The following is a 26,686-nucleotide window of genomic DNA, read 5'->3' as shown; positions in this document are numbered from 1 at the left end:
ATCGCCCTTTGACTCTCTGCCGAGGCGGGCTAAGGGCGGAGGCTGGTGCTGGAGGGAGGACGGGGCGGGCGGAAGAAGGGGCGTCGTTGCCCGGGCCGGTGTCTTTCTCCTCCTGCCTCCGCAGCGCCGTCATGGCTACAGCTCTCCGTCCCGGCGCCTCCTCTCCCGCCGCCTGCCTAGCTCTGCTGCTCGGCTGCCTCGTCTTGCGCGGGGCGCCCACGCGGGCTGAGGAGACGGGGGCGGCCAGCGACGAGACGGACCCCCACGCGCGGCACCTCTACAGCGCCGAGATGCTGCGCCATGGCGCCCAGAGCGCACCGCACTTCGTCATGTTCTTCGCCCCGTGGTGAGCGGCGGCGGCGGCCTGGACAGGGAGAAAGGGCGCGCTGCCGTCCTCTCTCCGGCTCTCGCTGACGTGGCAGCGCGGGGGGAGATTCGGTGAGGGCGGGGTGGGAAAGGAGCCGCCGGGAAAGCCAAGGGCGGGAGGGGGCTCCCTTTTCCTCCGCGCCCCGCCTCCATTAGCTCTCCCCCGTATCCTGTGCCCGCCTACTCCCCCGCTTCCAACAACTCCAGACCGTGCCAGGAAGCGGCTGGGGCTTGCTGAGACTTGGAGAAATCACGTCCTCGCCAGCAAATCCCTTCATCTTTTATTGGCAGAAGCTGGTGAGCTAGCTAAAGTTACTGCTATCTCCCAAAAGGCATAAAGTGAACTTCTTCCTGGGTCGCTGGCGTGAATGGATGAGAGCAAAAGCAGAGAAACTTGCAAAAAGTGCCCCTGTTGTGTACATAAACATTGGGGGGGGGCGCGCACTGTGATGTTCCTAATAGAAGCAGACTGCCGCAGTCCATCTTTTCAGACCTTGTCTTGTTTGCAAGCTTCCCCTTGGAAATGTTGGTGGAACTGCTGTACAGGTGGGACAGGGCCAGGAGAAACGATACAACAAAGGAAACCCATCCTAATGATTTTCTGAAGCTAAGCTGGCAGTAATGACTGCAGTAGCTCAACGGTTCTCTGCACACATATAGTATTAGTCCCTGTAGAATTAAAGTGTGTGCCAACCATCCTACATCAATGCCATATGCAAAGGGACATAGAAAGCTCAGTAGCTTTAACAGGTGAAGCAGAGACAGGCAAGGTCACAAACGCAAGATCACATACGCTACTTCAAATAGCAACATCAGTTCCAAAGGCAAATAGATATTGAAATGACAAAGGAAGTTAAGTGACTGGCACTGTAGATTGATATTCATGGAGCAAAAAACCCCAGGGCAAGATGATGATGATGATTTTTTGCAGGGAGGGGGGCCCTTCAAGTCAGTTTTTGATTCCTGGTGACTGCCTGGACTTGTCCCTGCAGTTTTCTGGGCAAGGTTTTTGCCATTGCCTCCTTCTTAGGGTTGAGAGAAAGTGATTGGCCCAAGGTCACCCAGCTGGTTTCATGCCTAAGGCAGAACTAGAACTCAGAGTCTCCCTTACTGAAGTTAAAATGGTGGAATTCAACAGGTTTAAAAAGATACATGTTGAGTCCCATCCTAGACTGCAGTAAGGAGAGCACTTACTTCAACTCCAGTAACTTGGGCTTCACAATGGAGAAAGCTGAGTTACACTGATGTCAGGCATCCTTGGAGGGACCACAAAAGGTGTCCTACTGATGATCTAAGTGTGGGACACACTATATGGGAGCAGTTAGTCCTGTAGCTTAGGCCTAAACCATGTAAAGCTTCATATGCCAGCATGAACATGTTTAACTGAATTCAGGAGGTTAAAACTGGGATGGTGCTGAATGGCATGACAAAAGCTTTGACTCACTATGTGGCTGTTGTGAAATAGGCAGGTTCATATTGATAAACATTATTTGGAAAGTGATCCAAAGTAAAACTGGCAGAACTTTATACAGTCCTGCTCACACTCAGAAAATGATGCAGAGCTGCAAAAATGCAGAAAACACTAGACAAAATTATCAGTGACAGCTCCTCTATGAGCAAAGGTTACAACATTTGGTATACTTTCTGTAGAAATAAAATAAATACACAAGAGGTTGCTAATTGTGTGGAGCACGTGGTATGGTGTTCTTCCTTCTTGATATTAGAACCTGTTTTCATATATACTAAAACTTAGCAGAGAGAGATTCAGAATTGAATAAAAAGCATGTTTTTGGAACAATATATAGAAACTAGAATTTCTTACATAAGATACAGTGATTGCAACAAAACTCTTAAAGATGATTAGACCAAAATCTACTAGTCATGATTACTACATGTTATCCTGAGTATTAAATTCCTGTCAGTACAGTTTGTGGGAAGCATGAGGATGTAATTGCATTTGCATTTTGCTTGTAGACACCCAGTTGGCCATTTTGGGAACAGAATACTAGGATGATTAAGCTTTTGGTTTATCCAGCAGGCTGTTATATCATTAGGCTTCAACAGTGTGAGTGACATACGTCCTTGCTTAATGATGGTAATTGGGACCAGCAGCTCCATTGCTAAGAGATGCGGTCATAAAGCTCCATGTCACATGACAACACCAACTTATGACAGCAGTTGTGGCAGTCCCAGTTGCTGTCATTAGGTGAATCCCATGCAGTCACAGCATCCTGCAGTCATATGATCACCATTTGTGACCTCCTCCCAGCTTCCCCATTGACTTTGCTTGTTGGAAGCCGACAGTGAAGGTTGCAAATGGTGATCATGTGACTGCAGGACGCTGCAACCATAGTAATTGCAAGCTGGTTGCCAAGTACCCAAATTGCAATCACATCAGTGCGGAGACACTGCAACAGCTACAACTAGGAACAGTTGCAAGTCCCCCTTGTTCAGCGCCATTGTAACTTTGAATGGTCACTGAACGAGTAGTTGTTCAACTAAGACTACCTGTATAGGGATTAAGATGCTTTCCCATCATTTTGAAGAGGTGATAATGCCATTGTTGCAAAAAAATCTTCAATGGATGTATTCCCTGAAAGCAGAAACATTAATCTCTCCCTCCCCTGCCCCCAAAATCTGGAATCTGTTTTCAAGAGTAATGTGTAGGTTGAAGCATATGTGACCATATGTCTCTCTCCCCACCTCCCTGCCTTAAATTTGAGTTGGTGTTTGATAGAACTTCATTTCCCGATCAATACGTGGAATTACTTGTTTAGGAATATAACCAAAATTATTTTTAGTTTCTTGAGAATGCCATAACCAGGAGATTACCATGTAAAAGTCATTTGCATGCTATTTTCTCTGAAGACAGCTGTAACTTTTTCAAGTATGTGCAGACAACTAATTATGTGTTCATATATTTTCCTAGATTTGTCTTAGAGCAAAATAGACAGTACAGTATATACAAAGTGATTTGCTGACTTTGAGTTGCAATTGTAATTTAAATATTGATCTAAGAAACTTCTAGGAACCAATTTTTAGTAGCCAGCATTGATTTTGTAACCTGTTTAATGAGAACTGTTTGTAAGTTGCAATTCTTTTATTAGTTTAAATAGATTTTATATGATACCTTTATGTTTCCACTTCAAAGTTAATTTAAAGATGGAAAAACAGATGGAAAATCTTACTAAATAAAACATCCAGCCAGTCCTATGTTCCCCATCAGTTTGTTCTTGGCTTCTTTTTCTGACTTTTTCCAAGGGGAACAAGCCAGACTCTATGGCTCAGACAACACACTAAATGAACTATGGACAGAACCAACCATATTTTTCAGCTGTGCCTGTTTGTAGGAGGAGTCAACAGATGTGACTCAGAGCACACTGCTCATTTGCTTGTTTTTATTTCCAAGGACTGCTGGGGAAATAGGAGGTGACATGGAGATGCAATTTGTTGAGGCACATGGTAAATATTTGCAAATGGGGCTTTGGGGACAGTACTTGTTCTAATGGGGTGACCATAATGTGAGCTCTGCCCTATCCAAAATTACTTTGAGGTGAACAAAAGAAACTTGGGAAAGGAAAGAGTCAATAGTATATAAATACTACTTAGCTTGGATAGTACAGTGTTTCTTGGTTTGGAAGTGAGTCAGGCTGCCCTAAAATTTAAAAAAAGTATATTGAAATATATCAGTTTGTCAACTAAAAGGGGGAAAATAGAAAAAGTCTGACAAATATATTTTCTTGGTGACTTCCTGGGACCTACAAATTGAAGGGGTCAGTTGCAAAAATGAAAATGGAATAGGTTGAATTGATTGGCTTGCACTTCTAACAGTTGATAGGAATGCAAGTGTTATATAGGTTCTCCTTTATATAAGCCTGGATAGGAGATTGAGGTCTGAAATACAGATGCTTGTGAGGTTGGGGGTGGGGGCAATCCTCACAATCCTTCCCCCATAATATTGGGAAGATTTCAGAAGTGAGAAACAGGAAGAACATAGGGGTTTCAGGATGGAGGAGAAAGAAGTGAAACTTTTTGCCTGTGGGATTATCCAGTTTGCAAATTTCTGTTCTATCAGCTCTGGTTCTTGCAAAGTTGCTATAAGTTAATACAAGTTTTATGAATTGCATGGCTAGCATTTTATTTTGAAAGTGTAAAATCCATCCACAGGAATCCCTAGAAACAGAATCTTCATATTTCCTAATCTTCTAAACTTACATCAGCACAGTATTCTGTTTGTGGTTTTTGTTAGATTTTCATAGGTCAGTTAGGAAAGTGGATAGAAATAGCTAGAGAAACATTTATTTGTAATGTCATTGATACAGACACAAGTATGAATTCAAAGAGCTGGCCCAAAGTATTTTGGCATATGAGACATAACATTTCAATGACAGCCTTTCCCATAACTATCTAATTGCTACTCTTAAAGAGTGTCCTAGATTTTCTTCTTGATACAACTAAGTCATTCTAATGGCAAGAACAGCTCTCTGAGATCTACACTTTGCAAGAGTTCCAGGATTCTACCATTTATAAGGCTATTGTATTTGCATAGAATAAAACAGAGCGGTAGAGAGGTGGTATGTATAAATTTAGTTTGACAATATTTCCACCCAGTTCCCAGCACTGATGACCTTGCCTATAAAGTAGTCTAAAGTATCAATGTTGCCTTTCAGGAATTGAGAACGGTGAATGAAATAATTCAAGACTTAGGTGGATAAAATGTGCAGATGAAAACAATTTTTAGATCCTATCAAAGAAATAACCTATTCAAGACTTGGTCAAATTTCCACATCAATAAAATGGAAACTTGAGTTAGGCTAGGATGAGTGTGTATGTGTGCACTTTACTTAACATGTTGTAATTGTATGATGCATATTCCTACAAAGGAGAAATTTCTGCCATATAGGCTGAATTCCATTCTGTGCAAACAGAAATCAGCTAGGCTTTCTTCTGCTTTTGTGCCCCCCTGCAACCCCTCTGCATGACTTCAAAAGCTGCTGTGGAAATTGGGAGGACCCTCTAGAGCAGATTTTGGAATTCATGGCAGATCACAGTGGAAGACGAAATCATTGTCTCCCCTGCAATTCTACTAGCAGAAATTGCTTCCACTGAATGAAGCATAGCATATTATTCCAATTAGACCTTGCTCTGCTAAGTTTCACTTTTCCCATGTGAAATCACAGTCTTTTTGTATCAACCCTGAAGTTTTGATTTGATTCCATTCCTTAACTCGGTTACTATTAAAACTGCTTTTTAAACAAATATCATATATTAGTGATGGGAGGATTTAATCTTCCCAACATCTGTTGTAAGATCAAGTTTGCAAACTTCCAGTGAATTCTGACCTGTCCTGTGGACAACTTTCTCTTTCATGCTTGTGAGGAAGGTGCAATAAGAGCAGTTCTTTGTGTCTTGATCATAATCAGTAGAGAAGACTTGGCTAATGATGTGGGGATAGAATTTTTGGCAAAAATAAATAAGTCATGCTGGAATTCTTGATTTCAACTAAACCTGGATAGTTAAACATGCATCTTAGACTTCAAGAAAGTAGATTTTAATAAACTTCAATTAATAAGTAGAATTCCATAGTAAGAGATCACTGATAGAAAAGAAGCTCAACATTGATCAGTGTTTCAAAAAAAAAAAGAGAGAGAAAGAGTACAAGTGCAATTACAGATAGCTCCAGTGAGGGGAAAAAATGAAAAGCAAAAGCTGACAATGTTCTGAGATCAATAGGGAAGTTAAAATAAAGTCTCTCTCCAATTGAGTTGGACTTTTTATGTCTTATATAGACAGACCCATGCAAAATATTGTTTAGAGAAATGTGAAGAAAATAATCAAATTAAATTTAGCAGAGACAAGTGGAGAATTCTCTTTGGAAACAAAAAGCAAATGCTCAGGTACAAGACAGATACCTATCTTGGCAATATTACTTGTGGAAAAGGGTGTTCAACAGTAATTGATTACAAACTCAGTATGAGTCAACCGCCCAGAGTCCCTCCTTGTGGGGAAGTTGGGTGGTGATATAAATTTGACATATAAATAATTAAATAAAAACAGTATGATGTGGTTGAAATAATAAATAAATGCAATTTTGGGTTCCAACAGATATATTGTTGCCAAATCATGGAAAGTAATAATTTCACTATTCTGCGTTTGTATCAGGCCTAGCCCAAAGAACTCCTGGAGACCATGCAGGTTCAATCAGCAAGGTTTATTTGCCAGCACCTGTTTACAGAAATCTTCTCAGACTGACCAGCAGTTCCCATGCACAAGTCTCTACTATCTTCTGGAATGTTTAGGGATGCACCAGCTTTCTCCGCTTATCTCCAGAGCGTTGCTCTGGAGACGAGAGCACCGTTTTCACCCCCCTTCCTCCATTCCAGTCCATCACAGTTTGTCAGATTACACCTTGAATATTGTGTCTGGTTCTGGGGACATTTTAAGAAGGATTCAAAGCAACTACAACAGGTTCAGAGAAGGACGGCAAGGGTGAACAGAGGATTAAAAATTAAGTCCTGTGAAGGAACTGGGAATGCTTATCCTAGAGAAGAGTCTGTGATACGATAGCAGTCCTCAAGTACTTGAAAAGGAGGGAGGATGTATGTATGTGCATTCATGAGTTTGTATGCCACTCTTCAAAACAAGAGTTCTGTACACAGAAGAAAGTCAGCACTTGATTTCTGTTGTTCCAAAGGGCAGGAAATAGAATTGTGGATTTAAGTTTCCAGGAAAGCCGATTCCTCTTGAGTTTTAGGGAACATTTTCCAACACTAAGGGCAGTTCAACAGTGGAATCAGTTTCCCAGAGGTAGGTTCCTCATACAAGCTAGATAGCTATCAGTTACAGATGCTTTACTCTGGATCCATTCATGGAACAGAGGATTGGGTTTGATGGCCTAACTAGGTCTTTCCAGTTTTGTAATTCTATGAAATACTAAGGCTATATTCTTTACAGAGTTGTATGGGAGCACATCCCCCTGAATTCAGTGAAACTTGCTGTGTGTAACTTGGAAATGTGCCTAGCCTTGAAAAAGTTCTAGAAATTGTACTTCACGGTTTCCATTGTGAACATAGCTATTTCTCCATTTCTTAAAATGTTGATTTTTAAATTATGTTTTAAGAATTTTATAGCAAACACTGTGATACAGCATTTATTTTCAAATAGTACCATGTTCACCAACCAAAATACCCAGATTCTATTTCCTTTGTAGGATTTTCTTTGTTTTCATTGTTACTATCATCCTTCAGTTCTGTTCCAGAATAATTAATCTAATGAAGTCTTTTTTTCTCATTTGATATCTGTGCCCCCCCCAACTTATAAGGTTTATTTCTTCATGTTAGTTTGCTAAGAAAGGCATAGACTGAACTAGAATAAAAAGGGCAAGCCTATTTCATGTATCTTATAAAGAGTACAGAAAGTTCAAAATAACATACTAAAGTGCTTATTTAGCTATTAAATTGAAATGTGAGGTTCTAGGAATTTCAAAGAATGGGGATGGACCTGTGACTTTTCATAAGATCTGCTGCTGAGTTGTACTTAAAGTTCTACCAGACTTGTAGAATTCCAGAACTGTTCCTGGATTTTCATTGGTTTAACAGGAATGCCATATTGAACCAGAATAGCTATTGTCCGGTTGCCATTGCCCAAAGTCATTGACTTTAGACAGTCAACATGGAGGTTTTTGTAAATGGGAAGAGAGCTGCTGATTCCTTCATATGTGTCCCATATTCAAGTCACTCTTTTAAACATTTCTCTGGGATTCTGAAAGGCCTTGCCCCATGTAAAGGAGGTTGGGACTCCTGTTGGTCAGTCAACACAATAACTCTCTGAAAATTAAATAGAATAGAACCAAACTTGATGTGAGGGGATAAGCCAGCAAAATAAAGATTGAGCTTGGAAATGGGATGGATCAAACTGGGGACTGTGGAGAAAAAAAAATAACAATGATCCCAAGCTTCTCTATGGGAGAGGCAATTTGGAAGTGGCTCAGAATCTTGCTGACTTCTCCATTCTAACGGAGCTTTCAACTCACAATAAATATACCTTGTGATGAAATGGTTTGTTGCTCTGGTAGAACCCAAAGAGTTAACGGCTATTTCTTTATAAGTCAAAATGTTCAGAGAACTGTTGGGGGGAAGCGGGAGACAAAATAAAAAGAGGAAAAGAAACAGAGTAACTGATACATAGACAACACAAGATACCAGTAACTCCTTAGGACAAACGAAACACATGTTTTGTAATTAAAGATGGAGGACTTTTACTAAAGTGTTTGATTAAAGGGAAACAACTTATCATATGCTTTCTGTTCAGGCAACGTTATTGTTAAGTGAAATGCTAACTGTTCAAAACCAAATGATCCTGGGACTAAATGAGAGGCAGAATATAGTATGCTCCTCCCCAGTGTCTAAGATATGTACTACCAAGAAAAGAGCTGAAGAGAAGAGAGAATCCTAAAGAAGTTTATCATTTTTTTTTTATGATGGCAATGAGATTTTAAAGTACAGACATTCGATCGATGATCAGTACAGTAAGACTTTACACTATATTTACCCCAGAAATAGATATGAAAGAAACTATGTCACTTTTATCCTAATAAACTGGTTAGTCACATCTAGTTTATCAACTAATGTAACATTAGCAATAAAAGAAAAGCTGTAATCTAGAGAATCTTCTGTGCCTTTATTGTCATATTAAAAAACTCCTGCTAAACTTCAGAGGAACCAAAGGATTTTAAAAAACACTGTTTTAAAAATACAGGCTGAAAATGAACTTGGGCAAAGACCTGCCTTCCAGCTGTATATAAAATACAAGGTATGGGAGAGAAAATATAACTCAAATATATATAGAATTCCTCACGTTGCTAATTTCAATGATATAGAATAGTAGGTTAAGAATCATTAATAACTTTTTCACCAGAATATTTTTTTTTAATTCCAGGTGTGGGCATTGCCAGCGTCTCCAGCCAACTTGGAATGATCTTGCAGACAAGTACAACAACATGGATAATCCACAGGTCTATGTTGTAAAGGTGGATTGCACTACAGATACTCCATTGTGTTCTGAATTTGGTGTCAGGGGATACCCAACGTATGTGTAAAGGAATAATAATGACTTTATGTGTTTTCCCTCAACTCTTATCAGTTTGAAGAGAGTTTTTGAATATTTGTTTTGTAAATACATTACATTCTATATTTGTATTAATTCCTTCCCCTTCTGTGAATATGCCATTTGAGTAGCAATAGCTTATGCAACAGTGAAACAAGAGTAGCTTTTAAAAGTCCATAATATCTGTTGCTTTAATTATTTGCTCATGGGAGTAAAAGCAGTATGGCAATATAAGATGAGTGTGCAATATTTTCATTACTGGCCCTAGATTATATTGCAGAGTATTGTAAACAAATGTGTTTCTATCTGGGTAGGCACAGCTGTGCAAATATACCACAACAGTTTTATGGCTAACAGAAAGTAGATGAATTGCTCTAATAGACTAGGATAAAAAAGTTTTAACCATTTTCTTACATTAAGATATTGTTTACTGCTAAATTAAGAACAAAATAGTGGGAAGCCAGGAAGTTTAGGGTGTAATTCCAAAGATCAGTCTAAGGGTCTTAGCAGGGACTGACTGTTAGAATCAGCAGAGGATAGTTCCTCTCTGAAGAGCCCCCCTCTTTCGTGGGACTTTCATAAGCTCATCCTGGCCAGACTGCATTTAGTGACCTCAGATGTTTTCCATTCTGCATTTATAGTTAATTATCCACTATTTTATTAGCAAACCACAGGTACAAGGATTTAACTTGACATGTAGTTGCAGAGCACACTTAGTTCTTGAGATCTGTTTTTTAATCTATTATTTTTATAATCGTTAATATAAGAATGATGGCATATAATTTCCTAATTGTGGTAGTAGTTTTTCACCTAGGGAGTTAACAGCTTAACTTCCAGTTTGGCTACCTTGCAAGCCAAATACCAGAGCAGATCTGGTTTGTCTCTGCCATGTTTCTTGGGGCACTTTATTCCCAATTTTTTACATTTTCTGAGAAAGAAAGAAACACTTTAAAGGGAGCTGCAAAACTGATCCAAAGTCTGGGAAGAAAGGGGAAAGCAGGTACTTTAATAACATCATAGGCACCCATCATTTTCCCTACAAACTAGAAGCCTGAATAATTGGGTCATTTAATAGCTTTGTTAAGAACAGAAGAATATATACTGTATGTTTTAGGGGCAAAGAAAGTTTACTGATAGTGCCTCCATGAGAATTAACTTGGCCTTTGTCTTCACTTTAAAAGAGCTTTTGAAAATCTACAGAACAATGGCAGAAGTTTAAATTTGGAAACTCAAAGACTATGCTATTAAAATCAATGGAAATTTTAAAATTAATATTAAGAAACCATTGTGAGCAATGTTTTTTGAGATCTGATATAATGTGATGATTGTTTTAAAAATGTTTCAAGTTTAAATGACTGTGAACCTATTTCCTTATTGTCGTCTTGCATTTGCAGTCTAAAACTACTTAGACCAGGCCAAGAAGCTGCAAAATTTCAGGGACCCAGAGACTTTCAGTCACTAGAGAACTGGATGTTGCAGACATTAAAAGAGGCATCTGCTGTAAGTAATCAGAAACAGTCCTTATTCAGGAGACAATATACATTTGAATTGTTAAGCCAGCAGAGCAGTGTTTAGGTTTCTGTAGCAGAATTTTATGAGCCCAGGAATCTTGTCTTTTTGGAGGTGTGAGAAGAATATTGAAGGAGAAATTAGTTTGGCTAAAATTCAGGGGAAACGAAACACAGGGTTTGTTGTCTTTATGACAACCCTGTAAATATTGATAATATTTATTATATCTGGAATTTTAAAAAGAAAAATACAATGCTGCTAAAACTGAAGGAAAACAATTAGGGGACCACAAATAGCATTTTGTTTTGAGCCACTGGTGGCAGGAGGGGCTTAGAAATTGAAATAAATAAAATTTGACCCATTGTTTTCTTTATTGGACCAACGAGAAATTACTTTTATGTATGCATGAAGAAACTACTCCTCAGAGGAGCTTCTTCTACTTTCAGCCTTTCTTCATTTTTCTTGAAATATGGCTGTTTCTGAATTTTAACTTAGGAAGATTTCCCCAACCTCACTGCCTGTAGCTGTGCTTGTCCAAGCTGGTCAGGGAATTCTGGGTGATGTGGTCCCAGGACATCCATTTGTGGATTGATGCTGTAGGGGAGGGGATTTCTTCACTTACAATCATGCCAAAATGTTTGTGTTTTTGTTGGGGGAGATACATACACACAAACACATATATATATACTACATACACATAAAGAAGTTAAATTTGGTTAGCTAGTATGAATTAATATGTTTATAGTAAGATAATTTACTAAAATAAGACTTAACCAAAAAATTGAATAATTGTCATGTTTGTAGTTAACACGGATAGCTGTTACAATTTTACTACGTAGATATAAATATAATTAACTCTTTTTGAGGCTTAATCGTGCTTTTCTGTGTGTTTGTTCTTTTGCTTGGTGTTGCTATATATAAGGAGCAAGAACCTGAATTGGAGCCACCGAAAGCATCTGATGCAAAGCAAGGCCTTTATGAGCTCTCAGCAGCTAATTTCAAGCAGCATGTAGCGGAAGGTAATGTGATCACTGATACTGAACATTCTTTTCAACGTTTCATGTTAAAGAAGTTTTGATTTATAGCATCTCATAATGAAAAAATTTGGACCAGCCAGCAGTTCAACGTAGGCTTTCCACAATCTGATTAACACCCTGATTGTAGCAGCTGTTCCATTATTTTCTGCCAAAGACTATTACATTCCATGAGTTGTGCTGACCTTTGGTTTAGTTTAAGCTCAACACGGTAGTGATGAGGAATCCTACTCATTTCTCAGCTTTAGGCTGGAGTGGAAAATTCTGCAGTGAGAGTGGCAGAGGTATTCTGGAGGGGTTTTCTACTTTATTAAATGCATGCTGCTCAACTCCCAGCAATTCTGGGCAGCTCACAACAATCAAAACGAAGAAACTGCAATAAAACCAAGAAAAGGAGGATAAAAGATGGCAAGAATGATGGACCGGATGGAATGAACAGGGGGTCTCACTCTCCCTGCCTCAAACTCAGAAAGCACCCAGAACAGCAGGAGGGCAAGGGATGTATTGCAGTGCAAGTTCCATCCCTTTCTGTGTGCATCTCAATGTAAAACACCCCCCAAAAGAGCTGGACTTTCAGCAGGAGAGCCTGCAGACATCACTGACCCAGTCTTTGCTCTCCAAGAACAAGGGTGGAAGTTCTCTGGGCACGGGAAGTGAAGACAGTTCAACAGCACCAAGAATGAGCTTCTGATTGATCTTCTGGTATTATAAACACATGTCTCTAATGATACCCATGGCGTATGATGGGGATGAGCTCAGGCTGCTAATGATTGTGAGGAAGAGATCAGAAGTGTCCAAATTCAATTAACATGTTTTGCCACAAGCTTAGCCTACCCTGGCACGAGAGTTTACATAATCCCAGTTCGCTTAAGAGAGCCAGTGTAGTGCAGTGGTTAAGGTGTTAGGCTAGGCCTGAGGAGACCGAGGTTCTAGTCCACCCACAGTCATGGGAACTCACTGGGTTATTTGGGGCAGTCTCTCTCTCTCAGCCCAGTCTACCTCATAGGATGGTACTCTGGGAAAAAATAGGAGGAGGGAACATTCTGTATGCCATTTTGAGCTTCCAAATAAAAGGTGAGATAAAAATCTGATAAATGAATAACTCCTAAACAGCACGGCCAATGGAGGGCATCAGGTTGGAGAAAGCTGCTTTAACAAGTTGCCTGAGCCATAAAAGGCTAATGTTAATTGTGGCTGTTTAAACAAGGGAGCCTCAAGGCCCCTCAGGGAACTGGCTTTACTTTTGGTAAGATAAAATGCACTTTTTCTAAGCTGGCAATGAGAATTTGAGAACTAAGTTTTTTTCACGAGGAGGAGGAGAATGGCAAGATATGAAAGCTCCAGGCACACTACAATTTAATTTTTGTTCAGTCTGATACATTCCTAATATCATATATTATCTGAAGCCAGGTATTCAGTATACCGTATTTTTCTGTCTATAAGACGATACTTTTTTCTAAAATCGTTACACTAAAAATTGAAGGGCATCTTATGCAAGGAAGTAAGCTGAAGAGAGAACCATGCGGCTGTGAAACTGCCCATACTTTGTTTCTGCAAACAGGCTTCCTCCGATCACTAGCCTCCAATCACGAGTGAAATAGCTTGTCTCCCAAACAGACTTCCTCCAATCACGAGCCTTATGTAACTCATGTCAGCTGATGCTGAACAAACCAATTGGAGGAAGTCTATTTGCAGAGACAAGCTATTGGCAGTTTCACTCATGATTGAATGTAATCAGTTATGCAAAAGAGCATGGAAATATTGCTACAGAGAGACAGTTTGGACCTCCTCCCACTGAGTGTATCATGTAAATGTTACCTAATTACTAAATAAAAATGTGTTCTGCTTTATCTTTAAAATATTGATTTCTTAATTTGGGGTTGAAAAGTGGGGGTCGCCTTATACATGGGGGCATCTTATAGATGGAAAAATACAGTAGATAGTCCTAATTTAGTGACTGCCTCATTTAATGACTGTTCACAATTACAACAATGATGAAAAAGTAACTTTGCAACCAATCTTCACATTTACAACCTTCACAGGTCTGTAAAGCAAAGGAAAGTTAAAGTGAGATGGTAAGCACAGTTGTGGTTTCACTTAGCAACCACTTCACTTAATAACCAAGTTGCTGGTCCCAATTGTGGTCACTAACTAATGAACATTGAAGGCAGAGAGTACTATCCTATGGTCCAATGAAAGCCTGATGAGATAATAGTTGCAACAAGGTTGGAAAAGATTTTACCTCCAGAATCTTCCTCCATTGAGAATTCACCAGCAATTAGTGCTGTCATCTACCCAAGCAGATCTATAAGATTTCAAGAAGAATGTAATTGGAAGTCTGATGAAAAGTTTTAGAATTAAGCTACATTAGGAAGTGTTAATTCCTGCTATTTGAGGAAACGTGACTGAGAACTTTGAAAAGATATAGAACATTATATGCTGCTGATCTGGCAAGGTTACTTTCAAACAAATAATCTGCTTTTAGTGAATTATTAGGATGGAGAAATCCAGAGTAAACGGTTAGGAGTATTAAGTATAAAGCTACAAGAATGCTGTGTAATACAGGAAATAAAAGTGCCATTCTTTGGGAATGGAAATCTAAATATGGTATAAGGCAAAGATTTGCCTCCTTCTGAAGCTTTGCTGCCTAAAGATAGATACCTAATAACTAAATTGATGAGTAAACTGTTGTGTGTGTTTACTGCAGCACTTGTTTTCTTTTAAAGGCAATCACTTCATCAAATTCTATGCCCCTTGGTGTGGCCACTGCAAGGCATTGGCACCTACTTGGGAACAGTTGGCTCTGTTCCTTGAACATTCAGAGCCCATCAAGATTGGGAAGGTAAGTTTGATTGGCATGGTAGTTCAGTTTTCATAAGTTGAAAATGACTTACTTTGGCAATAGCACTCACAAAAAAGAACACTGTTTGCTTCATAAACCACAATTGATGTTATCAATTCCTGTTTTGGAATCTTTCTTGCAAGCTATACACCTACTGTAATTCCTGAATTTACTGGAGCCTTGTGTGTTAGTGAAAGCCCTGTCACTTGTCCAGAGGACACATTGAGATTGATTCCTGGGTGTCCTGAGAAGTAGCTTTAGCAAGTAGCTTATCTTGGAAGAATTCTTACCCTTTGTGAGCAAGCTCATGAGTAGTCAATAGGCATACCATAGGCTCTGTTGTTTTAAAGGGGGAAAAGGCCAGCCCCTGCAGCTTACTTTTATGATGCAGCTCTCGTTTTCATCTTAGGCATGTGCATGTAGGTATTGGGACAGCTTCATCTAACTGTAAAAACAGGAGGGTAGTCATATTGTTGGCTTTCTGATGAGAGAAAAAAACTGTTCTGCCGGTCTGAGTCTTCAATTGGATGCACTGTTAAAGTTGAGAAAAAAATCCTCAAGCATATGTAAGGAAGCCCCTTTAAAAAAATGATGTTTACCTTTTTAAAAAAAATAATAAAACGCAATTTGGGGCTGGTGTTTGCTTAAACTTTTCTCTGCTGGCCATTTTTTCTTATTTCATATTGCTCCCCACCTATTTTCCTTCTCACTGAGTCACTCTTTAGGCCATGCTGCTTGGGAGTTATAGTCCCAAAACACTAGTCTGGGGAAAGCTGCTTTAAAATTATTGAAATCAATGGAATTTAAATTAGACTTGTTCCACTGAGTTCAGTGGGATTAAAAGTATTAACTTGCTTGATCTGACTATCCCATTTGCCCTTTTCATCAGTAGCATTAGGAGTAGAGAAGTAATTGCCTTTAAAAGAAATGAATTAATTTCTTTCTCCTCCCTGTTTTGCTTAGACAGAAACCATAATTCCTATGGTTAATAATTTTAGCTGCCCAGAGTTAGCTGGAGTTGGGCAGCATCCCAATTTAAATAAACAAACAAACAAACAAATACTGCAGCTGGCAATTCAACAATTCTGTTTCTGCTTTCTGAAATGGGGTGGATCATTTCATTTCACTTTTATGAAAGTTATTGGTTATTTATCCTCTTTTCCCATTTTTCTCTAATTTTAGGATTCTTTTTATTTTAATACATAAATTGCTACCATTTCTTTTTCCTACTCATTTTTCTGACTTTGTATCCTGATTTATCTTTTTCTGTTTTTCTAGCTCTTATTCTTAATTATTTCCCTACATATGATTCTTTGCTTAACCTTTTCCTTGTCTTCAAGATTTGCTCTCATCATCCCTTTTCTTAATCTGATTAATTCTACTATTCACATTTTAAATCCTATTGTTTTGTTGTTCATATCTTAACCTTGATAGTTGTTCTACTAACTTTTCTGTTCCATTCTTATCACTAAGATGCCATTGTTAGATGCCATTAATGCCGTAGGAGGCTGACAAAATATACAATAAGCTGGCCAGTCACCTGTCTGCTCAGCCCTTGTCCCTCATCACTCATTACAGTGGGCTCCAAGCAGTTAGACATTCTCCTTATAAGGAGTGTTGATTCTCCTGGACCTCTTCAGCAGTTTTTTTTATACCCTCTGCAGAAGAATTACATGGTTGATACCTCAGTTGGGCAATGCTCTTGAAGACTGTCTGAAAACCTTAGGCAGTATAGAATATGGCAGCTACAGAAATAACTAAAACTGGGCATTATGAACATATCATTCCCAATATTTCACTCTCTCTCAGTTCATTTCTGGACCCATTTCAGGTAGAAACCTGTTAAGCCTTTAATGGTTTGAGATCACATTATCTCATTTTGTATATTTCTACTGAGCCCTGCAATCATCTTTGGAGATTCTTCTCTGCATACTCCCCAGGTTGAGGTGTGGTGGGTAGCTGCGAAGATGCATGCATTCTCAGAGCTGTCTTGCTCAGAAAGGCATACTTGGTACCTTTTTTTTTTTACTTTCTAGCCCCAAGCAAAGATGTTTTTTTTTATAGCTTTAAATTAAAATTTTAACATTGAACTACTCTTCTAGCTAATCTTAGTTTTTATGTTTCAATTTCTGCTATTAGTTTTGTTTCCTCTAATAGTTTAAGTTGTTGTTCTTAGTTTAAGCATTTAGACACCAGTTTTTATCATGATTTTTATGTATTGATTGTAACTTGTCTTGAGAAAGTTTTTGCACTGTGTAATGTCTCTGATGATCTTAATTGTGTCACATCAGAAGAACTATTGCCAGCTCTTATCCTCCTTGATGGTTCCTTAGCATTTGACATAGTTTTCCGTTTTTTATTCTTTTTCTTCATTTTCTGGAGTTTATTAGCATTGGGCTTTCTTGGTTACCCTCCTTTCATGAGTTTTTTAAACAAATACTGTATTTCCTTTAATGGGATTTCAGCTTCCTCTCAGTGTCCTTGGATGTTGTTCTTAGCTCTTTATAATTACTGTATGTTTGCTTTTGGTAATCTCATTTCCTTACCTGCTGTCGTTAGACAATGCTTTCCAGGTGTATATCCCAGCTTCTGTATTACAGAAAACCACTATAAATGTCTGCTGAATTCCGCTAAATGCCCATTAGAATCCAGAATTCTGTTTCCAACTGTGGCTAGCTAGATTTTCTGAAAAATTAAACTTTTGCATGAAGGCAAGATCCCCAAGCATGATTTTTAGTGATATGCTACCTCTGAACACAAAAGTTGTCTAATGTTTTCCATTAAATTAGGTCTATTTCTGCTTTGAAGATGGCTCATTCATTATCTCAAACTCAGTGTACAAAAGACAGGACTTATTTTGTTTCCCCTTAAATTGTCACTTTCATCTTCTTTTTCTCTTTCAGTCCCAACTTCATTCTTCAGTCTTCTCTGCAAGTTGAGTTTTGGGCATATTCTCTCTGATTCTTCTTTGCCTTGCTTGGTTCACATTACTGCTCTAGCTGAGGTCTGTCTATTCTCTCTTTATAATGCTTTAAAAATGTGTGCTTCCTTTTCAAAAACCATTCTTCATGCCGTGCTGATTACACTGTTTGTTTTCCAGACTGCTTGATTCTCAGCTTAAACTTATGTCTTTCTTAACTCTTCGCTCATTTAATTTTTCTACTGGCACGTTTAACTGTTACACTTCCTTGTTTCTCTTTAGTAGCTTCCTGTTTGACCATGTTCAGGTTTTAAAAAGATCTAGTTGATATGTTTGAAAAAGGTAAAGAACGTAGGTAAAGAGGTAGATGGCTCCATTTAATATATAGCCTCGTGCTCATAGTTTTGTTTCTTTACTCTGTTTGGACATAATATCTGAAAGAAGCAGTTTCTTTTCACAATCTTTTACCTTCTTTTGATTGTTTTTTTCCCTATTTCATTCCATTCGTCAAATATTAAATTGCTTAGTAAATTTCTACTCGTTTGCTATTTTCATTTCCCCTTTCTCTCTTTCTTTCCTGGCCTTCTATGCATGAAACTCTTTTTTGTTAGGTATCTGGCAAGTCTTTTTATGACCCTTACAGAAATTATTAAAAAGTTATCCATGCCTTTATGCTTTCTTCAGCATCGAGTCTCATGTTTATTCTTTGATTCTGTTTTCAGTTTAATTATTGTATTGGTTTTACATATATCCTTTTACTTCATTTTAGTCTTAGCCAGCAATTTCTCTTTCTCCCCTTATGTAGTTTAAAGATGTGAGCCTATAGGTATAGAAATATGTATTTTATTTAAACGCCATTCCTAATAGGTTTAGGTCCATACATAATCAATTAGCCTGATACACTTCCGTTTACATCAGTTCAACAGCTGTTCCTTTTGTGCAGTTGAGTGTTTGGGCTTAAACATTTTAAAATATCAATTAAGAATATACTTACTGTGTATATTTACACTATGATCTTGGACTTTGTGGATTTAAAAAAAAATCTTGGATCCTAGGTGGACTGCACACAGCATTATGAAATCTGCTCAGAAAATCAAGTGCGAGGTTATCCAACTTTGCTTTGGTTCAGAGGTGGAAAAAAGGTAAGAATATTATGAATTGGACTTGTTTGTGAAATTAGAGATTTACCTTCACATGATTGCTTGGACTAGAATATCTTCAGGCCTATCTCTTTAGGCCACTTGCTTTATTTTCTGGCATTGTTTCTCCTTCTGCCACTTCAAATTCCTTTTCCTTCTTTCCTTTTCTTAGAAGTACAAGACTCTTCCTTTTGCCCATGTATTACTGCAGTCAAAATACTGTTCTTTTAAAACTCTGCCCTTGAGTTGCCTAATGTCTGTACAGGCCTAATTAAACCAAATTCTGATTTCAGTATGACTCCCTCAAGTGTTATTCAGCAGGGAATCATAGTCTAAACATATTCAGTTTTTTAAGGTTTTTTTTTTAAAATAATTAAACTGGGGGCTTCAGCTAAATCAAAGCTGTTGGTAAAATAATATATTTATTATATTATTATATAATAATACAATTATTTATATAATTAAATATATAAATAATATATTTATTGGCTATTTGTATCCTGCAGTAACTATTTAACATAATCATATTCAAATGGGAGATTAGGAAATGTTTGCTAAACTAGTAATAATTGTGGTTTGATTTTAGGTTGACCAATACAAAGGAAAGAGAGATTTAGATTCTTTGAAAGAGTATATCGAATCTCAGTTAAAAGACTCCAAGGAAGCCATAAATGATATTAAACCCACTGAAGCACCTTTACCACCTAGAGAAATAACTCCTGAGGAAGAGGTAGGTCTTTAGAAGTTCTTTTATTAAAGGGATTTTTCTCTCTCGCTAAACATTATTTTCTAAACCAGGGTTGTGGCCAGATTCCAATTATGTGCCTGTATTTACAAAACTAAATTGGTTCCTTATTGTTCACACTTTCTTTGGCTATTCATATATTGTATTTAGATATTTGTATAGTTAAATGTAGGATGTTTACATCCTGTTAGTTGGCAGCAAATTAAATTTCCTGCTTTTTTTTTACTCAGTCATTATCCTTGTGACATCATATTTTGTTGCCAGGTTGAGATACTGAGAAGTATTTTCTGTCTTACCATGTGACCCAGCAAGGTGACAGGGTACAAATGGACAGGGCAGACGGGATTACAATAAACAAGAAGGTGCTAAAAGAAGAACCATGAGTTAGATGAATTAGTATTATATTAAACTGGATTTTCAAGGGATAATAACACAGAGATTGCTGCAGAAAAGACAGTAAAAAGTTCATTAGCATTTCCATAACTTTAAACTCAGTTCATTTCAACATCTGTTTACCTGTCACATAGTTTAACGGCAGTGGGTATGAAGCAGGAAAGAATTTGCATCTCTTTGACAAGCAATAAAGAGTTTGTCATTCTGGGATCAGAAGGTTCCAGAGAACTCCAGAACATTCCATTTCTCTTTGGATTATGCTGTTCCTGGAGCTACCAATTTTGCATATCCACAATAAAGAGCTTATAGTTAAGATACTGTGTAAGGTGATTTGACTCTGACCTTTATTTCTTTTGACAGGGCAAAGTTCTTTCCCTCTCTGAAAAAGATTTTGATAAAGAAATTGCAAATGGGATCACTTTCATCAAGTTCTATGCTCCATGGTACGCTTTCAGAGAAAATGTATATTACAAGTATTTAACTTATTTATCTTTTTGTTGTGGAGTGTATTCTACCAACCATTCTACCTACTTCATATCCTGGAGTTGGAAAATGTATCGTTTATCCAGAATAAATGACCAGTTTTATATGCGGGTAATTGTTCCTTGTTCTTGTGACATCAGTAGAATCTTTGAGATGAACTGAAGTTACCCATAGTCAGCTTTTAATTTGATAGCTATGAATAATTTGTGGCTACAGTTCAATGTTAGATATCAGGCAGACCTGTTTAATTTTCATTAAAAGTGTAATGTAGCCTTCTCCGAACTGATGTCACTGCATTGTTTGTAGGTGGTCCTCAGCCAGCACTCCTTTTCTCATTTATTATTCTTAGTATTTAAGATGCTTTATATCTACTCAAATAGTGCTGTGCTACTCCTTCCATCTCCATTCATAAACCTCACTGTTGAAATGTTTACTTCCTGAGTGTTGAAGTAGCATTAAGAATGTTTTCTTATGTTATCCAGCTACCTGGAACCCAAAGAATTGTTTGTTGCAAGTATCAGATTTGATTTAGTCTATCTCAGTGTTAGAGAGTGTAGAGTTATGTAGTCTGTACTATGAGCATTTAGAAGGCTAATTTGCATGTACATTTGTACATTTTGATTGCTTGATAATGGGTACAGATAGATGTTTAATTAACTCTGCTAAAAAATGATTGAATCGAATCCAGACTTAGTCTTACCTAGAGTAACAGTAGGAGTTAAATTAATCATAATCGCCTCTGATTATGTCTGGATTCAGCATATTACTTTGATAGACTTGAACTTTATTGGTAGTTCTATAATAATCACATATACTTGAATCCTCAAGTGATTAAATTTGAATCTGTAAACTGGTCTGAGATTTGTTCAAGGTTCAGTGACTTCATGGCTAATTATAATGGGATCTGAGTTCTTAACCTGTTAAAATTGCTTGAATCTTACTCTAATGCAGAGTTGACCATTGTGCACATTTGTAATATTTGTGCTCATATTCATCTTGTCTGAAACTTCCCATCTGACCCTTCATAGTAGCATGACTCACAGTAGGTGGAGAAATAAATACTGGACTTTGGGGAGTAGGCGGGGATATCTTTCACCTATAAAGCTACAATGGCATGAAATTGGACCAGATTTTTTTATTTCTAGATGATGGTCACGCTTGAGAGGAAAATAAGATGTAATTCGTTAAATGCTTATGGCAGTTTAGGAGAAAGATATATTCTAAATATAGCTCCATTCCCTCCTAACTGGTATAAAAACAGAATGCCACAAAAAATAATAAGCTCCCAGTATAAGAGGTGTGTTAAAGATACTCTAAATATCAGTCAACTGATGCACTTTCTTTGAAAGCAGTTTTCCATGAAAAGCTGCAATTTACACTAATGTGTTCTACACAAAAACTGGTATCCTATTCCTGGCCATGTAAATTGTGTATATAAATATACTTGATTGTATATAGATTGACTTTTTTTTCTCTTCCATATGAACTGTTACATGTTTGCTTAAGTTGCCAAGAGTGTATGGAGGTCTACTTTTGCCATTTATTTTAAGTAAATATTAACACTAAGCTGAATAACAAGAAGTTCATCTTATCTTAGTAGCTTTCAGTATGTACAATCCATGCCTTCTAATGCACACTCTGTATATATAGTAAGCATATTTAAAAGGACAATTTTATTATCTGAAATAGGGATAGAGAACAGATGTCAGTATACACATGTACATTATGGAACAGCAGAATAAACACTTTTCAAGTTAGATATCATGAGAGTTTAATAATGTACATGTTAAATTCAGCTTCAAAACTGCCAGTTTGTGGACATCTGTTTTTTAAGAATTATATTAATTTTATATGCTTATTCCAGTGCTGTTCATTGTAGACGTGATCGATTCAGAATTTATACAGCTTAGATTTTGTTGTAATTCAGCTCAAGGTACATAAAAGTGTTTAACATTTACTGGATTGTGTTTATGATGTAACAGTTCAAATGGGAAAATGTATAGAAAATAAATCAGACTTACAGTACCATTCTCAATAAACTATTTGCAAAATAAGATTAGAAGGTATATAGCATAGATTGAAGTATTTCTAATAAAGTTTAGTCCTAACAGTAGACAGTTCCTCTTAAAGGAAATTCTGTTGCTTACACCTATAACTTAGGGGAATACTGGAAAGAAATGAAGAAATCCATGTTACAAACATGACTTCACAAAAAAATGACCTTAGTTTATGGATGCAATCTTTTATTTATCAAGCTAGTAAAGGCAAGCCAGCAGCTTAAAAGAAAATCTCCCTAGAAGTTTCTGTATTTATGCTTTGATTTTGAAATAAAACTAAATGTACAAAAGATCAAATATACACAGAGTACAGTGGTGCTTAAAAATTTGTGAACCCTTTTGAATTTTCAATATTTTTGCATAAATATGACCTAAAATATGACCTGTTCTCCACACAAGTTCTAAAATTAGATAAAGAGAACCCAATTGAACAAATGAGTCAAAAACATTATACTTGGCCATTTATTTATTGAGGAAAATGATCCAAAGCTACATATTTAGCTTTCTTCACCAACTTTTAAGCACCACTGTATACTCTTTTCATTTTTAATTGCTTTTTGAGCTGCTGAGAGGGTATGTATAGTATTACATTATAACTTTTAGTTATGCAGTTGTATATATAGCATTTTACATATAGAATGATAGCTTTATTTCTGCATTTTAAAATTTAGAGTTATGTAAGAGTCATTGGTGAGAGTAATGCCTTTTTCATCCCATTTAGCAACACTTCTTTTAAAGTGGCTTAGAAATGTTTATGTTTAAATGGTACATTCCTTTCATATTTAGTGATTTGACAATCCTTAACTCAGATATTTTATGACAGTATCTGAAAGAACACAAGCATTATTAAAGAAGCTTACTTTTTACATTGCAACAGAATGCAACAGAAAATGATGAAATACAGGTTTCCAAATAGTTTGGCTCGTTATTGATTTTCCCCCTCCCCAAACATGAAGAGGGGATAGGATCTTGTCTTAGACCTTGAGTTTCAGAAGCATTTTGAAACTCTCCAAACTTCTCCTTTCCAAGACACATTGCAAAATTAAGGTGATTGTGCCATATTCTCCTAAGTCTGGAGAAAGGCAGTACTTCTCCTTAATCCTTCATAATGAACTTATCAGATTCAAAATGAGTGTTTGAATGTATTTATGAACCTCTGGTGGGCTGATACATATTTCTACTCAAGAAAAATGGGTGGAGATTCTTGCAAGAACTAATAATGAAGTAGATGTGATTTAAGTTGATTTTCTATCATCAGATATGAATTGGATTTTCTGAAAGGCTTCATATTTATACCTGTGATTAACGTTCCTGTGTGACTACTAACAGAGGCCATATTGTGATATCCCCAAGTTGGTTTTATTTTGGTTTTCTTTCCGTTTTTTTTAAAAGTATTACTTACATTAGCCATCAAAACAGAAATAAAATTTACTCATTATTTCAGGTGTGGTCACTGTAAAAACCTGGCTCCCACATGGGAGAACCTCTCAAAAAAGAACTTTCCAGGACCATTGGATGTGAAGATAGCAGAAGTAGACTGCACTACTGAACGCGATGTCTGCAACAGATTTTCTGTAAGCACAAGGCTAGATATTATTCCAGAGTTTGCACTAAATGTCGAAATTGCTAGTGGCTGCTGGTTTATTCCTACTGGTTTACTGTTAAGGCCATAAGCTGGAATTTAAAGGACTTTCACACACTTGTTATATAAGGTCAACATACTGGAGAGCTTGAAAAACCTAAACAAGGGCAGACCTAGTTAGTACTTGGATGGGAGATTCCTAGGAAATCTCTAGGACTATAGAGAACACTAGGAAATTAAAAAAAAAAAAAAAAGTCGGCCACGACAAACAACTTCCATATTGTTGCCAAAGAAAACAACAGAGGTTGAGCTTGACTTAAATGTACTTTAGATATGTATAGGATCACACTTAATGCAACTGAGGTGGGGGGTTTCTCTGCTAATGAACAGGTCGTTATATAGTATATGCTGATATACAGGTAGTCCCTGGGTTAAGAACGCCCAGTTTAAGGACGACCCATAGTTAAGAACGGAGCTTACTATAGCAAAATTCAAGTTAAATACATAACAATTCAAGTTAATTACAATACTACTAATATGGTATTATACAATAATACTGTTCTGGCTTACATATAAATTTGACTTAAGGACAGACCTTGGGAACGGAACTTGTTTTTCAACTGGGGACTACCTGTAATAGCTATAGGGATTAGATTAAAATGATGGTGTTACTTTCTGATTCCCCCCCCCCCTCTTTCTGAAGGTCCGTGGCTACCCAACACTCATGCTTTTCCGTGGTGGTGAGAAAGTAAGCGAACACACAGGAGCCAGAGATCTCGAAACACTGCATAACTTTGTTCTGGGACAAGCAAAGGATGAACTGTAAAAATGTGGCTGCTTGGTTACTGCTTCTTTAGCTGGGTCCAGTAAACATGGAAGTTGAATCATGGTAATGTTATTGGATTTCCAATAGTGGTCATGCGGGAAACTGGATGTTCTAAAGTGTGGTATCGTTTGTGCATATGTTTGTGTTTCCTATTACCTACTCTGCTAACCTTGAGAGAAGATTACAACAAACAGTCACTGTTCAAACTGGGAACCAATATTTATGGTACTGGTTGCATTAATGAATTTCCACTTGTCCTATGATGAAAAAGTAAATTGCATTTTGAAACAAAAATAAGAGAAGAAAGGCTACCATCAGGGCAGATTAGTTTCACTGCAGGTAAAACTAATTAGAACATTATCAACTGCATAAAACTTGCAAACTTTAACCCCAATTTGTTAACCTGTTCCATCATTATCTTTAAATGTCACCTTCAGAAGCCAAATTAAAATAAATTCTAAAGGAAAACACACAGAAACACTTTAGGAAGCTACCCCTGGCTGCTTTCTGTTGTTGACTCCTCTCACAAGGATGTGCAATGAAAATTAATGGTACTGCCTATGCCTGGATATTAGACCATGATACTTCTCAGCTAAGCCCAACATTCACTTAATTAAATTGCATGACTTGGCTCTCTACACATATATTTGATGTTCATTTCAATTCCAAACAGTACTTTACAACTCAGATTTTATTGGATGGGGCTTAACTCCTATTTATAACTTATCAAATTCAGATTAGCTAGGATTCATGCTTACATATGAATAAGTAAAACTTTAAAAGTCTATGAAATTCCTTCTCTTTTCCCAGGTCAACAGTAACAAAGAAACCAAACTTTCCTATAGAATTTTTCCAGATGATCTGTAGGTTTGAATAGATTCTCCAGCCCCATCCAATCCTATTTCCAATTTAGTATGCCCTAAGAGAGAGAATTAAAGCCAAAGAATTTCTAGTGCAAGTAATGATACAAGATCAAACTACAGCAGCTAACTCTTGATCTAATTTGCATATGAACATTTATTGCCATTTTTTCTGGGGCAGAGTTACGGGTCTGTACATACAGTTCTATACAGAAGGACTCTATTGCCATTACTGTGAATGAAGATACACAATTTCCATAGCCATATCTACATGCTCTGTGTTTGTACTCTAGTTTGTCCTTCCTTCGTTCCTTCTTTGAAGGCCAGAGAATTTGTCCAGAACAAAGCAGGGAAAAACCCTCATGAAACATGGAAGTTAACTGAAAGGGCTAATCACATATGGCAGAGAAATCAACACATATTTCTGCCTTAAAGGGAGCCTTTATTCATTTTAAAAACCTAAAGAAGCACAATCTCATGAGCTGGCTAAGTTGTAACTCATGAGTTTCTTGTACAAAATCAAGTGGTACAATTGTTTACACAACCAATTTCTGAATAAATTTTTTTTAAAAAAGCATCATGGTCTTACTAAATAATACATCGAAGTTAATATATCTGAAGACTGCAATAAATTATACCTTTAGTTATTTACAAAAGCCTCTTAAAATGCAAAGTAGTCAAAGGGAAGTGCACTTTGTTGAAATCTTGCTGGAGAATTTCTTTGGAATCTGATCTCAGAAATAAGTATCATATACCATTTAAATGTATTTTTCTCAAACTAAGAATATGCCCTGTTATTACCAGTAAATGTGAAGCAGTTCATCT

The 26,686-nt window shown here is 37.3% G+C and overlaps 1 protein-coding gene across 1 annotated transcript; it reads left to right on the top strand.

Moving 5' to 3' along the window:
* TXNDC5 (thioredoxin domain containing 5) lies at window positions 1–26,247 on the top strand. The gene is made up of 10 exons (XM_007422142.4): window positions 1–346; window positions 9,304–9,453; window positions 10,866–10,971; window positions 11,903–11,999; window positions 14,741–14,856; window positions 18,832–18,918; window positions 19,502–19,645; window positions 20,414–20,496; window positions 24,038–24,167; window positions 24,879–26,247. Exons 1-10 carry the CDS (start codon window positions 132–134, stop codon window positions 24,999–25,001), a joined length of 1,251 nt encoding a protein of 416 aa, XP_007422204.2. The 5' UTR covers window positions 1–131; the 3' UTR covers window positions 25,002–26,247.
* The last annotated feature ends 439 nt before the right edge of the window (window positions 26,248–26,686 follow it).

The sequence above is a fragment of the Python bivittatus genome, unplaced genomic scaffold (assembly GCF_059951505.1).
Source record: "Python bivittatus isolate LINGU-HERP-01145 unplaced genomic scaffold, Pbiv_v1 ctg000840_np1212, whole genome shotgun sequence".
Taxonomy (NCBI): Eukaryota; Metazoa; Chordata; class Lepidosauria; order Squamata; family Pythonidae; genus Python; species Python bivittatus.
Note: the sequence above shows the minus strand (reverse complement) of the source record. Positions and strands in the feature narration are given on the sequence as shown.